The following is a 15,561-nucleotide window of genomic DNA, read 5'->3' as shown; positions in this document are numbered from 1 at the left end:
CAGCACAGTACTTGGCCCATAACATTCAACAAATTGTTGCTGTTATTCTTGTCAGCGTTCAGTAGTCCTTCCATGCTCTGCAATCAGGCAATGTGCTAAGTACTTATAATAAATAAGATACTATCTTTTTTGAGGAAGTCTCATCTCTTGGTCATCATCCTTTACCATTTCCCATTCTGCAGCTTTATTGGCTCTCAGATGAATTGTTGAAATAGAGAATGGTCAATGAGGATTGTCTCATTTGTACCATTACCACCAGAAAGTTGGTTTGAAATAATTGAAGGATTTCCTTTATTTCAAAGTTAAAACCACAAAGATTGTTTTAAAATTCTCTTTAAGATGAAGATGGAACCAGCTTGAATTCAAGTATCCTGGCAGCACTCCGAAAAATGCAGGATGGATATTTTGGTGGGGCAAGGTATGTGACCTCTATGCACTCTTTAGTGAAATGTAATGAAGTTTGGATGCTGGGTATAGTGTAAGCTGGTGATGCCTTTCTCTGTGTCTTTTAACAACATGTACCCATCATATTCTGAAGGCCTGGTATTTGATACATTGAATCAAGGAATTTAATATTGCAGAGAAGAGTTGGAATTTTTCCTCACCCTGTTCCTTGCCTATACCCCATAAATTCAGCGGGTCAGGAATCTTACTCTGGAAGGAAGGAAGAATGGAAAGAAGGAATGGAAGGAAGGAGGGAGAAAAGAAGCTTGTTGGACTATTCAATTCTGACTGTTTTTCTTTTTTTTTTCCTAACTTTTTATTTTGAAAAATTTTAAGTAGACACAGATGTGCAAGAATCTTATTGAATACTATATACCCTCCCTCGACTCACCTGTTATTAACATCTGTCCCATTTGTGTGTTGTCTCTCTCCCTTCCTTCCTACGCTCCCTTCCTTACTCCCTTGTTCCTTATCCTTCTCCCTGTCTCACACATACATATGTGCACACACACACTTTTTTTGCCAAAGTGTGTGAGAATTAGAGATATCATGACTCTTCAACCCTAAATACTGGTCTCTGTCTTCTAAGAAAGAGGGCATTCTCATAAATGACTACAATATAATCAGCACACTCAGAAATTTTAATATTGATATGAATCTATTATAGAGTTCATATTCAAAATTACCCAGTTGTCTCAATAATGTTTTCCCATAGCTTTGTTCCTGCTCCAGATCCAATAAAAAGTCACTCACTGTATTTTAGTTATTATATCTCTTTGATGTCTTTTAATCTAGAACAATCCCTCAGCCTTTCATTAATATTTCATGACAATTTTCACTGTAGTTTTGAAGAAAGGTCAGTTATTTTGCAGAATGCCTCTCGATTTGGTTAAAATGGTATCTTGAGTCACTTTCCTCTGTCTGGGTTTACTCATTGGTGACCTCACAATTGATGTGTTTATTGTTTGCCAGCCCTTCCATAAGGAGAGTGCTTCTCTCCATATTCTTCATAATCTTCCACTCAAGACTCCATTATCCTTTCTCTAACAGTCTTTGACTAAATGGCTTTAGCTTCCATTGATGAATCAGTTATTATTAATGTGGTTGTAAAATGACTGTGTTTTGTAAAATGTGGTTGTAAAATTCTGTGTTTCTAGCATTCTTTGTACATGTACTAGTTGGAATCTTTCTGTAAAACATAAAATTTTTTAAAAGCTTCCCATACCCCACTTATTTTGTAGCTTTACTGTCAGCATAGTCATAGATTCTTATTTTATTCTTATGTCATGCTCCATTGCATTGTTTATTTCAATGTTCATTTTAAGATTTGGTCATTGGGAGCCCCCTCAAGTTGGACTTCTTTTAAAAATCAGTACTATTGGGTTTCCCTTTGGGTTTGAGTTTTGCAATTGGCTTATAAGTAGGGAGGAATATAATTTACAATCTACTTTAATTCTTAAAATTGTCAGATACTGTTTTTTCTTTTCAAAATGGTCTTTTTGAGTATTTTTTGAAATGATATGACAAATTTGAGATGATTTATCTTCATTCTGTCCTAGCTTATCTTGCAGCTAATGGAAATTTTTGCCACATGTTTGGCATAGTTAACAGCATAGTGTGTGGCAGTGTAAGACAGAAAAACTGATCTGCTGGTGGATTGTGAACACATAATTGTAGTCTTTATTAACATGGTATCCTAACCTATACTACACGATGTCTAGGAGGGCTGTAAATTTTCACTTTAAAAAATTTGTACTAATGTATAAACGTTAGTAATCCCCCAACAAAACATTTCAGGTATCTTCTTTTTCCCACTAAACTGTGTTGTTTTAAAAAGAATTTCCTCTGATTTTCTGTGTTTTATTTACCCTCTTTTCAGGATTCAAACAGGTAAATTGTCAGAGTTTTTGACAACATCTTGTTGCACACATTTGAGCTTCATGGACCCTGGACCTGAGGGTAAACTGTACAGTGAAGACTATGATGACTATGATAATGAGCTGGAATCTGGTGACTGGATTAATGGCTATGGTTTATCCCGTAATGGTAAGGAGGCTTCATAAAGTCACTGGCTTTGCTGGACAAGAACACAAAGTATTATTGAGCATCCTCCTTAATATTTCTCACTGCCAGCAGTCTCATTCCCGTTTAATACACCTAGATTTCTACTATTGTTTGGCTTCACTTTTCATACTTCTACTTACCTCTGGTCTCTGGTCTAATATCCCTGTGGTGATTGTGGAGTATAGAGTTGGACTATCCCTTATTAAGGTTAGGAGAGGCTTCTCTCCCAGGTACATAAAATGACTGGTGCTTTAAAAATAGATGGAAGCAGTGGTGAGTGAGAGATATTTAATCAAGTATATAGTAGGAAAACTAGACATGTACATACTGCTTTTTGACATTAAAAAGCACAAAAATATGAAATTCCATTTGGGTTATATAGAATATTACAGGGACACATCAGAAACTCTGGGAAGGTCTCTATAGTTTGAAAAAACTGATTTTGTATGCCTATAGCTTTCATATTACAAACTAGACAAATAAAGCAGAATAAAATATAATTGGCTTCTAGGCATACAAAGATGATATAGTGAGATAGTATCATGAGGGAATAAATTTAAAATGTCTGAAAAACACTCTTTAAGTATTAAAATGCTGACCTAGGCAGGGCAAGCATTACATTATTTGAATCCCAAAGAGAGAAAGGGCTGATGGGAATGAATTATTGTTTTAATTATGTAAAACATGGTCTGCCTACTTTCTTTGTCCGGGTATTTGCCTGTTAACCTGTATGTTAAGGCAGCCAATTTCTTTATCTTAATAGTGGTATGTTGGAAAGAAGAAAAAAATAAATAAATTAGCTTTCCTCAATGAGCTAGCAAGCATAATCTTATATACAATAAACCAGCACACTAGCAGTCAGAAGGACTGTTTTCTCATTGGGTTCAGCATATACTCACCTAAGTACCATTTAATTCACTGTTTTCATAAGATCTAAAATAGTATGAATTTCTTTGTTTGAAGAGTACATTAAATACAAGGTTATTTCATGTTATCTGTAATATCCAAAGTCATGATATCTATCTTGGCATAAGCTGAGATATTTTGAAAACCAAATATTTTGAAAATCATTATTTTGATCATATACTGATGTTGTTTGCTATTCCATAGGTAGTTGTAATTTACATCTGTAACACTCATTCTCTCAGATTACTTTCTTAAATATATCTTTTTAATGATATGTTTTATTAAGTTTGATATTATACAATCTTAGTCACTTTCTTCTGTCTGGGTTTACTCATTGGTGGCCTCACAGTGGACATGTCTATCGCTTGCCATCCCTACCATATTCTTCATAATCCTCCATTCAAATGTCTAGATTGTAATCAAGATTATAATATTTGTCATTAAGATGTCACTGAGTGTGAGGTCGCCTCACAGTGGACATGTCTATTGCTTGCCATCCCTACCATATTCTTTATAATCCTCCATTCAAGTATCTAGATTATAATCAAGGTTATAATATTGGTCATTAAGATGTCACTGAGTGTGAGGTCCACTCTTGCAGTTTTGCTAGTTCCCATTAGTCATGTCAGAAAACAGAAATACAACTGGAGAAATCCCCAAAGATGACCAAAATCCAGGTGATGCATGACTGATATAGCAAACTTTGGTATTGATCCAAACACTGGGCTTTTCCAACTACAAATGTTCATGTAAAATCCGAAATGTTAAACATCCACAGAATATGGTTTTTTTGTTTCTATTATCCATAATCAGAGATAATGTTACAGAAGGTGTAGGGAAGAGGGAGAACCCCAGAGAATAAGGACCATATTTGTCTTCTCCACCACTGAAACCTCAGCACCTAGTACACCACCTGGTCCATTGTGGACAATAAATATTTGATTAATGAATGAAGGCAGTGACTAAAAAGACCAACATGTGGTCAGTAGTTCTTTTGGTACCAGTGCCACATGGAGATTGGTGGGTTTTTTCCTTTTTTTTAGCCATAGTAGCTGCCATTTGTGGAATCTGTTTTCAGCTAGGCTCCATGTTTAGTGGAAGATTTTTGCCCTTCTCCACAAGTTTCCTCATACCAGTGAGATTCAAAGGGCCCTGTTCTATTCCTCCTTCTCCTCCTCCTCACTGCCACCAACATTACCATCACATACACGTACATAGATCATGAAATGCTCCACCTTGCCTATAATAAGCTCATACTACTTTCACAGGACCTAAAAGTAGTATTATCTCAACAAGGTTGAGGAATAGGTGGAGCCTGGTAAATGGCCATGGTTTCTGAATAGTAAAGATTGTGAAATGATTGCAAACTTTTTTTTTTACCCCATGAGCTAAAACAACATGTTTCTGGTGCTATAGTGTGGGCACAGGAGCGAGTCATTCTGTTTGGTGGTGCAGACTGTGAAGTTACTAAAATATTTATTTATTTTTCTCTCCCTCCTTTCCCCACTAACCTTGCAGCTCACTCTGGTGATGAAGTTGCTCGTTATTTAGATCACCTTTTGGCACACACTGCTCCCCATCCTAAACTAGCCCCTACCTCACAGAAGGGAGGGCTAAATCGGTTCCGAACTGCTGTGCAAACAACCTGCGATTTAATGTCCTTGGTGACCAAGGCCAAGGAGCTGCATGTACAGAGTGAGTAACGCCATGACTCACTGGAGTCAGGAACAGGATGACGTCAAGCCCAGGATGGGGGTGGGGTGTTTATTACAGTGTAAGCAGGAACTTTATTTTGTTCACTGCGTTATCCTCAGCATCTCAAACAGGATCTAGAATATATTAGATGCTCAAATATTTGTGAAATTAATAATTGGGTATACTTTTGCTATAGATAGGGCTTCCCTAAGTGGCTCAGATGGTAAAAAATCCACCTGCAACAGAGGTGAGCCCAGTTCAGTCCCTGGGCCAGGAAGATCCCCTGGAGAAGGGAATGGCTACCCACTCCAGTGTTCTTGCCTGGAGAATTCCATGGACAGCAGAGCTTGACAGGCTAGAGTCCATGGGGTTGCAAAGAGTCAGACGTGATTGAGTAACCAACACTCACTTTTTCACTTTTTGCTATAGTATAGTGCTAGGTAGTCTGGTTTATCCAGTTACATAGAAGGAAGAGACAGAACAAGAGGTACGGAGCATATTCAGTTTTAACATCAAAGTATTAAAATGTGAAAAGAATTTTTTAATCCTTTGGAAAATTTACTAATTTTGAAATAATTTTATTTAAAGAGAAAGCATTGTAGACTATTACAAGATAGTCTTGCAATGAAAGGGAAATATTCTGCCTTCAGTAAGCTACATCTGGCTCCTTAGGCCAGCTGTAACTTATACAGTCAGTTGTTTCAGCAGTATAGAGCTGTTTGTCAACTACAGAATCGTTATTTGACAGCTTTGCCATTCTTCTCCCCAGGATCACTACCCTTCCTCAGTAGTATCTGCAGTGGAGGATGTCTTTTCTAGTACACATTGCCAGAAGTAGTCATAGTTCCTAAGAGTGTTCAGTACCTGTATGGTAGCTACATGTGAAGGGACAGAAGGGTTCATTGGCCACACCTAGAGGACCTAAATGTTAACATTTCACAGATGACAAGAATGAGATGCATGCTTTTACTGTCTAAAATTTTATTGACCATTACTAACCAAAAATATTAAACATGATCACTGGAGAATCATTTAACAATTAGAAAAGGGAAAAACTTAGCATATATAGCATTTGTCTATGCTTCCTTGACAAAGGGCTTGTGCAAAGACTTCAGCTTTATTAAGTTGTACTTCTAGACTGTGAATTAGGAAACTTGAGCTTAATTCCCAGCTCTGCTACTTACTTGCTTAAACAGTTATTTGGGCTCTGTATCTCTCTTTCTGTATCTGTAAAATGGCAAAAATGGCAAGAAAATCTCTCCTTAGTGGTTATGGTAAGTATTTCAACAATGAACTGTAAGTAAAAATCTTAAAATATCTCAAAGTTGATCAGCCACTGCATTTTTTTATTTGCTGGATAGGGTCATTCATTTATCTATTCTCAAGGAATTCTAACTGCTAGCTGCCAGATATTCTCCTAGGAGAATCTGGAAAATATAAAATGTAACTGGGTTCTTTCTGTTATATCTGTATTCTTTTAAAGTATCAGTAATAGCTTCATTGTGGTATTGATTACATTCATAGGATTTAACATCTTATACGTCCAGCTGATGCTATAATTCTAGATATTCTATTCAAAATATGTTTATTAATTGATCAAATATCCATTGATTTATCTGACCTTCATGTATCTTTTCTTTGCAATTACCAAGAAAGGGTAAATTTCCCATTCTTGTTCCATAAGGAACTAACCCATATGTAACTTCATTGTTGACATCAACTGTGCATTTTTATTAATCTCTTAATTATCTAAGCTTTTCCATAAATGTCAACCTCTTGCAGATGTCCATATGTATCTTCCTACAAAGATATTTCAGGCTTCCCGGCCTTCATTCAACTTACTTGATTCACCTCATCCCCAACAAGAGGACCAGGTAAATTTACACAGGAGATATTTCTATCACCTTTTTTGCAAAATTACCATTCTTACAGAAAATGATAGAACTAGCCATTATGGTTTCTGCTAGTAACTAGCAGTAAGGAAAATGCCACCATGGTGAAAATATATGTCCTTTTTAGTTCACTTTTTAAATGAGTAAGTGTTTCTAGTCAGACTTAAGAAAACTAGATTGCTGTAGCATACATTCTGAAGGTGTCATTGTTTTGCTTTACTTTTTGTCAAAATTTAGGGAACTCTTATGGGAATGTTTTAGAGGTGAAAAGATCAACACTCTAGGGCATTATTTAAGGTAAGCACTTGTGGAATTTTTTTTGTTTGTCTTTTCTCAAACTAAAGGTTCCCTCTGTTCGTGTAGAAATACATCTTCCTAGAGACAAGTCTGGGGAAGTGGACTTCAAAGCACTGGTTTTACAGTTAAAAGAGACCTCCAGCTTACAAGAACAAGCTGATATCCTCTACATGCTATATACTATGAAGTAAGTTGTGGAAATTATCAATCTACTTTCATGTTTGTGTAGAAAGGAATTTATAGTATAGTAAATATAGCATAGCTTTGGAGTCGCACTGATACGGATTTGAGTAGTTTTGCAACCTACTTGCTGTATAACTTCAAAGTCTCAATTGTCCTCATTTTTGAAATTTAGATTATACCTACCTCATAGAATTGTTATGAAAATTAAAAAAAATAAAATATCTGCAGTCTCTAATACAATGCCTGGTCCATAGTAAGTCACTAATCATATAAGCCTCCATTATTTAAAAATAATCTACAGGTAAATAAATGTGTAACTCAAAAGAAGTAAGAATATGGAGGCTTACAGGAAAATGAAGCTAGCATTAGTGAGTGTTTGCTATGTGTCAGGCACCCTCTGCGAAGTACATCTTATCTAGGTACGTCTAACTCAGTATGCCCAAATTGAACTCCATTCTCCTGTCCTCCCAGAACCCCCAACAAAATAACCTGTTCTTCCTCATCTAGTCATGTTGTTGACACCCTGAAGAGGGAGGATTGAGCCCCGCCCTCCCCTAATTTGGTTTGGATATCGAGACTGACAATGCCACACACATACCAGAAGGGTGTGAAATGTTTATTACCTACATAATGAAACTTTCTGGGAACAGAGGAACAGGCTGTCAAGTTGGCCCTTAAAAAGCAAGAATGAGGCTGGATTTGGAATTTTATATTGATTCGGAGGTGAGGCTTGGATGAGGGTTTGTTCTCAATGGCACCAAAGAGATAACACTCAGACTTTCTTATCAACTTGCCCAGATGGAGGCTGGAAAGGAAAGGGGAGTTGTACAACTTGAAAACAGTCAACAATCAAACATCAAAAATGGAGTCACTTCTATGACTCCATTCTATGAGTCAATTCTCCATCTCTACTGTTGGAACTAACACTTACCTAATCATCAAGTCTTCTCCTCATATCCAGTTAATCATCAAGTCTGTCCAGTTTTATCTCTAAATATTTATCTTTTGCATCTCTACTGTTGTGTCTTCATTCAGGCCTTTGTCTTTCCCTAGGACTGTTGCTACAGTTTTCTAACAACTTTCTGCTTTGATCTAGTTCTCTTCCAACCCATCCTCAACAGAGGAGGGAGAGTAACTTTGATGACAGAAATGCTGAAACTTATAAAAAAGTAGAGAGAATAGCGTGATGAATACTTTTAGACCTATCTCCCAGCCTGAACACATGATGAATCTCGTCCCATCTATATTCTCATTCTCTCTTCCTCCTGGATTATTTTGAAGAGGATACCAAACATTTTATCACTTTATCCCTAAGTCAGTTCAGTTCAGTCACTCAGTCATGTCTGACTCTTTGTGACACCATGGACTACAGCACGCCAGGATTTCCTGTCCCAGAGCCTACTCAAACTCATGTCCATTGAGTCAATGATACCATCCAACCATCTAATCCTCTGTTGTCCCCTTGAGAGGGTAACAGGCAGGAAGGCCAGGGGTCTCCAAACGGAGGAAATAGCCTGCAAGTGTCAGACATTTTTATCTCTCTTAAGCGGCAGGAGGAAACAAACTAGCGATATTTTTTCCTTCTCTATACAAATTTAAAAGGAGGTTTCTCTTAAAATACTGTGTTGACATAATGACACCTGGTTTCACCTGAAGTTAACTATTCTCAAACCTAGAGATAACCAATGCCTTTTTCTCATGGAAATGTTTGTCTTAAGCTATGCTAATGTACTATGCATTTACCCCAAACTCTGTCTTCAAGTCGGTTCCGCCTCTTGGCTCAGAAGCTACTTGACAAACCAGTATGTTATACTCAGATATTGTTCCCCTAATCTATGTAAATAAAACTATTTGTATGGTGATCTGCCCTTCTTCAAGATTCAAGTTAATCATTTTATGGCCCAGGATGAACCATTTGGTGCCAAGATTATCCCAAAATGCATCTTATGGGTGAGGGGCCTAGTGCCATTCTGAGTTTTAAGACATTCCTTTCTTTTATTAACAGACTGCTAGTGACTATATAACATCCAAGTGAAGACTAGCAGGGGGGTACTCTTTCTGCCCCCTTCTGATGCCTATGTCAAAAGCTTTCTCTATCTCCTTTATACTTCAATAAAGCTTTATTACGCAAAAGCTCTGAGCGATCAAGCCTTGTCTCTGGCCCCAGATTGAATTCTTCTCTTCTGGGGGCCAAGAATCCCAGCGTCTTTTTTTTTGGTTCAACAACAACCTTTCACCCTTCTCCTCCTGCTTTCAATCTTTCCCAACATCAGGGTCTTCCCAATGAGTCAGTTCTTCACATCAGGTAGCCAAAGTATTGGAGTTTCAGCTTTAGCATCAGTCCTTCCAATGAATATTCAGGACTGATTTCCTTTAGGATGGACTGGTTGGATCTCCTTGCAATCCAAGGGACTCTCAAGAGTCTTCTCCAACACCACAATTCAAAAGCATCAATTCTTTGGTGCTCAGCTCTCTTTATAGTCCAACTCTCACATCCATACATGACTAGTGGAAAAATCATAGCTTTGACTAGACGGACGTTTGTTGGCAAAGTAATGTCTCTGCTTTTTAATACACTATCTAGGTTGGTCAGAACTTTTTTTCCAAAAAACAAGTTTTAATACACTATCTAGGTTGGTCAGAACTTTTCTTCCAAAAAACAAGTGTCTTTTAATTTCATGGCTGCAGTCACCATCTGCAGTGATTTTTGGAGCCCAGAAAAATAAAGTCTCTCACTGTTTTCATTGTTTCCCCATCTATTTGCCATGAAATGATGAGACCAGATGCCATGATATTGATTTTCTGAATGTTGAGCTTTTAAGCCAACTTTTTCACTGCCCTTTTTCACTTTCATGAAGAGGCTCTTTAGTTCTTCACTTTCTGCCATAAGGGTGGTGTCATCTGCATATCTGAGGTTATTGATATTTCTCCCAGCAATCTTGATTCCAGCTTGTGTTTCTTCCAGTCCAGCATTTCTCATGATGTACTCTGCATATAAGTTAAATAAGCAGGGTGACAAAATACAGCCTTGACGTACTCTGTTCCTGATTTTTTATCCCTAAATATTTCAGTATTATTTCTAAAAAATGTGAAAGTGAAAGTCACTCAGTCGTGTCTGACTGTTTGTGACCCCATGGACTATACAGTCGTTGGAATTCTCCAGGCCAGAATACTGGAGTGGGTAGCCTTTAAGAATCTCTTTAAATGTAACCACAGTGGAATTGCTGGTTTAAATGTAACCACAGTGGAATTGCTGGTTCTAGACAAAATAGAGTAAATCCATTTCTCTCTGTTCCTCCTGCTAAGTACAGGAGGACATTATTTATAAAACAAATGTAACAAGATGTCAAAAGGTAGAGAGAAGAAGGCACATTGGCTAAGGACCTCAGGATTGAAGAGTGACAGGGTGGTAACATCCCCGGGTTTTCTTTGTTTCCTCATTGGGTGCTGGAGAAGCCATCAGCCTAAAAAGGACAATCAGTGAACACAGACAACAAAAACCCTAAGGAAAACCCATTTTTCCCAGACCAGAGAAAAGGCACCCTAGCAAGACCAGAGAAAAGGCACTCTAGCAAGACAGACATCTTTGAGACAATACCACTTTACTCCACCCAAGCCCCAGAGAAAAATTTGTGGTGCTACTCCTGTCAACAAAGGCTGAATGGGAGGCTCAAACTTCTGCTCCACCTTCCTCACTGCCAGGGAGTGTCAAAGAAGGCTAGATAAGGATCTGGGACTTTCAGCCTCTCTAGTTGATAATGAAGTCCCCTTGAACTGTCTGACTCCAGTGCCTGTGTTGTTTCCATCAGATTATAGTGTTTAATGAGTAAACAAGGAAGCTGAAAAGCCCATCAGCACCAAAGTTGAATTTTTACATACCCAATTTTATTAAAAATAGCCCAAACATATTTTAAGCCATTTAGGGCCTATCTGCTTTGCATCCTCCTCAAAATTCATCCTGCATCTGCTAACAAGAGATAAACCCTGGGCCATGAGTATCCCAAACCACTGCTGCATTCAGAGCTTTCTAACCTAGCAACTCCTCATGGTGCTACTAAGGTATATACCTAGACATGTAACCCCCTCCTCCTCTCTTCCCTGGGAGTTTCCTTGCCCTCCTCCTGTTGTGGATGGTAGAACTTATGCCTTACATAAGCCTCCTGACAGTCTGATGCTGTGAGGGACTACCCCTTTCATACAAGCTATCCATGTACCAACTGTTAAAACTTGTTATATGCTACTACCAAAAAAACACATGAGAATTATTACTTTGATACCTTTGTTCCTTTCTTTTTCCTTTAAGGTAAGGTACTCTGTTCACAAAGTATCAGCTGAGTACTTACGTGCCAGGCACAATACTAAATGCAGAGTAATGAAAAGATAGAGACGGTGAAGAGATAAGGCGTAAGGACAGAATGACTGTAGCTTGAATGAAAACTGATGATTCAGCAGGGTAGTTGGGATGGGCAAGCACAGACTTGAAAAACTCCTGCTTTCCTATCAGGTCAGATGATCCATGGTTGACTGTCAACTTTTCTGCTGCCAACACATGAATTTTCTTCATCTAATCCAGTATATACTAACTTTACCATAACATCTGATTGAAACTTGTAATCTCCCTAAAACTAGGTAATATCAAACCTTTTGAGTAGATTGTATATGATGTACTATGTGGCTTTTAATACACTTGGAATTCTGCCCAATATCCCTTTGTAAATTTGAATAGAAACTGGGAGGTGGGGTCTCCTATGGCTATTGACTAGTATTCCTTCTGTGAATTGTCTGTTCATAAACTTTGCTTTCTATTATTATTTATATTTTTCTTATTGATAGCATATATTACTATTTTTTTTGCTATATTTGTTGCAGATATTTTGTCCAAATAATTTGCTTTTTAACTTTGTTCATATGCCTTTCTCTGTGCAAAAATTTCATTTTATATAGTCAAATCTACATCAGTATTTTCTTTTTTGGTTTCTGGATTTCTTGTCATACATGGGGAGAATCTTCTTCCCTCCCAGAATTTAGAAATATTTTAAATGCCTTTAAGAATTTTTAAAAATTTAAGCTCTTGATCTACTTGAAATTTATTTTTATGTATATTCTTACTCAACATGTCTAAAATCAAATTCACTGTCTTTACCAGAAACATACTGCTGCCTGGCTTTTCATGGTATTATTGTTGTTTCAGTCACCCAGATGTGAAATTGTGTCATCATCTTCAAGTCTTTCTCACCCCCTGCCTCTCCCTACATGACCACAACTATAGTTGGGAATCAGTGATCAAACCTATATCCTCTATACTATAACTTTCAACCTTTATCTACCATTGCTCCCCCATCAGAGTGTGAATTCTCCCACCAAAACAGCCCATTGCTTATCATATCCAAAGCCTGTACATGACTACTTTCAGACCTTGGTTCATGTTTTTTCCTCTGTCTGGCCCACTCTTCTTTACCACATCCCATTTCTCTTTGTTGGAATTCTAGCCATATATCAAGGCCTGAATTATCTGTCACCTCCAAGAAACTTTCTCTGATCTCTAGGAATAAAAAGAATTTTCCCTGATTGTGAGATATCGCAATACTTATTTTCATATTATTTATTTTCATTCTGACCATTACAAACTTAGAGAGAAAACTTGTAAAGATAATACAAAAAAGAATTTCTGGATATCCATCACTCAGATCCCTCAGATGTTCACACTAAGCTTTAATATTTCTCTATCTCTGTCTTTCTCTCTCTCCCTCCCTCCCTCCTTTCGTCCTTCCCTGTCTTATTCATCATCATCTCATCATTGTCATCACCACACACATATTTTTTCTGAACCATTGACAGTAAGTGCAAACACGATCCCTCTCTACCCCCAAATATTAATACTTCAGTGAGTATTTCCTAAAGACTAGGGATTCACTTATATAAGCACAGTACAATTGCCAAAATCAGAAAATTAATGTTAAGATAATACCACTATCTAATGTACAGCTTTGTTGGTTGTCCAACAAATATCTAAGATTTTTTGGTTGTCCCAATAATGTCTTTATAGCAAAAGAAAATCTAAATGATGAATTTCATTTAGTTCTCATATGTCCCTTGTCTCCTTTAATGTGGAACAGTTCCTAAGTCTTTATCTTTAATGTTATTGACTTTTTAAAATTTAAAACAATGCAGATTTATTATCTTAGTCCCAGATGTCAGAAGACTAATAATTATCCTTCCAGTTAAAATAAATTTTTTCAAAAAGAATCTTGAGTTGGGGGAGATTATCCTGGTTGATCAAGGTGGGCCTGATATAAACATAAGGGTCCTTATAAGAGAGGAGTTGATATCATGGTGGAAGCAGAGAAGAAAGAAAAGATGATATGGCTGTTGTTAACATTTTTAAAGGATACAGACAATTTATTTTGCAGAATATCCCTAAAGTTTGGTTTACCTGGTGTTTCTTCATAATTAAATTTAGGTTATACATTTTAGGCAAGAATACTACTGAAGTGGGGCTTCCTAGGTGGCTCAGTGGTAAAGAATCCGCCTGCCAATGCAGGAGACACAGGAGACGTGGGAATATCATTTACAATTATCTTCTCTTTAGTTGACAGACTTTTTCTTGACAATTTCTGTCTCTGTGCAAAACTTTTACTTTGAGGTAGTCTTATTTGTTTCTTTATCCACACTTGAATAGGAGATGGCAACAGGGGAAGGGATGGTAGGATGAATTGGGAGATTGGGGTTGATACACTACTATGTATAAAAGATATAACTATTGAGAACCTATTGTATAGCTCAGGAAACTCTACTCAGTGCTCTGTGGTGACCTAAATGAGAAGGAAATCCAAAAGACAGGAGATATATATATATATATATACACATATATATATATATACACACACACACATACACACATATAGCTGATTCACTTTGCTGTACAACAAAAACTAATACAACATTGTAAAGCAACTATTCTCTAATAAAAATTAATTTTTAAAAAAATTGCTAAGACCAGTGTCAAAAGAGCATACTGTCTATGTTTTCTTCTAGAATTTTTATGGTTTCATGTCTTACATTTAAGTCTTTAATCCATTTTGAGTTTATTTTTATATATGGTATAGGAAAATAATACAGTTTGATTCTTTTGCATGTATTAGTAGCTGTCCAGTTTTCCCAACACCATTTGTTTAAAGAGACTGTATTTTCCCATTGTATATTCTTATCTCCTTTGTTGAACATTTATTGATTATATAAGTGTGAATTTATTTCTGGGGTCTCTACTCTGTTCCATTGGTCTGTGTGTCTGCTTTTGTGCCAGTACCATACTTCTTTGAAGAGAATAGCTTTATAGTATAGTCCAAAGACAGGGAGCATGATTCCTCCAGCTTTTTCTTCTTAAAATTATTTTGGCCATTCAGTGTCTTTAGTATTTCCATACAAATTTTAGGATTATTTGTTCTAGTTCTGTGAAAAATGCCATTGGTATTTTGATAAGGATTGCACTGAATCTAAAGATTGCCTTGGGTAGTATGGTGACATTAGCAATATTAATTCTTCCAATCCATGAACACAGTATATCTTTTCATTTGTTTTTGTCACCTTCAATTTCTTTCATCCAGTGTCTTATAGTTTTCCAAGTACAGGTCTTTTATCTCCTTACTTAGATTTATTTTTATTTTATTCTTTTGATATGATTTTAAGTGAGATTGATCTTAATTTCTCTTTCTGATCCTTTATTGTCAGTTTGTAGAAATGCAGTAGATTTATGTATATTAATTTTGTATCCTGCAACTTTACTGAATTCATTGATGAGTTCTAGTAGTTTTTTAGTGGAATTTTTTATATATTAGAGAAATTGGCCTATGAATTGGAAATATTTTTTCTCAGTTTGTAATGTGTTCTATTGGAGAAGGAAATGGCAACCCGCTCCAGTGTTCTTGCCTGGAGAATCCCAGGGACGGGGGGAGCCTGGTGGGCTGCCTCTATGGGATCGCACAGAGTCGGACACGACTGAAGCGACTTAGCAGCAGCAGCAGCAGCAGCAATGTGTTCTATGACTTTTCTTATAGTGGTTTTTGCAATGAGTTTTTGGTAT

The 15,561-nt window shown here is 36.9% G+C and overlaps 1 protein-coding gene across 5 annotated transcripts in view; it reads left to right on the top strand.

Moving 5' to 3' along the window:
- PHKA1 (phosphorylase kinase regulatory subunit alpha 1) overlaps window positions 1-15,561 on the top strand; it is a 171,787-nt gene that overhangs the window by 120,484 nt on the left and 35,742 nt on the right. For 3 of the 5 annotated variants that reach the window (XM_027533403.1, XM_027533401.1, XM_027533402.1), the window contains exons 17-21: window positions 340-418; window positions 2,324-2,490; window positions 4,933-5,109; window positions 6,892-6,983; window positions 7,346-7,485. In XM_027533403.1, the coding sequence (XP_027389204.1) occupies window positions 340-418; window positions 2,324-2,490; window positions 4,933-5,109; window positions 6,892-6,983; window positions 7,346-7,485 (655 nt within the window). The remainder of the gene's footprint in view (window positions 1-339; window positions 419-2,323; window positions 2,491-4,932; window positions 5,110-6,891; window positions 6,984-7,345; window positions 7,486-15,561) is intronic. The other 2 variants (XM_027533405.1, XM_027533404.1) reach the window with 1 other exon arrangement.

This window comes from Bos indicus x Bos taurus, chromosome X (assembly GCF_003369695.1).
Source record: "Bos indicus x Bos taurus breed Angus x Brahman F1 hybrid chromosome X, Bos_hybrid_MaternalHap_v2.0, whole genome shotgun sequence".
Classification (NCBI taxonomy): Eukaryota; Metazoa; Chordata; class Mammalia; order Artiodactyla; family Bovidae; genus Bos; species Bos indicus x Bos taurus.
The sequence above is the reverse complement of the archived record's forward strand: the minus strand, read 5'-3'. Positions and strand labels throughout refer to the sequence as shown.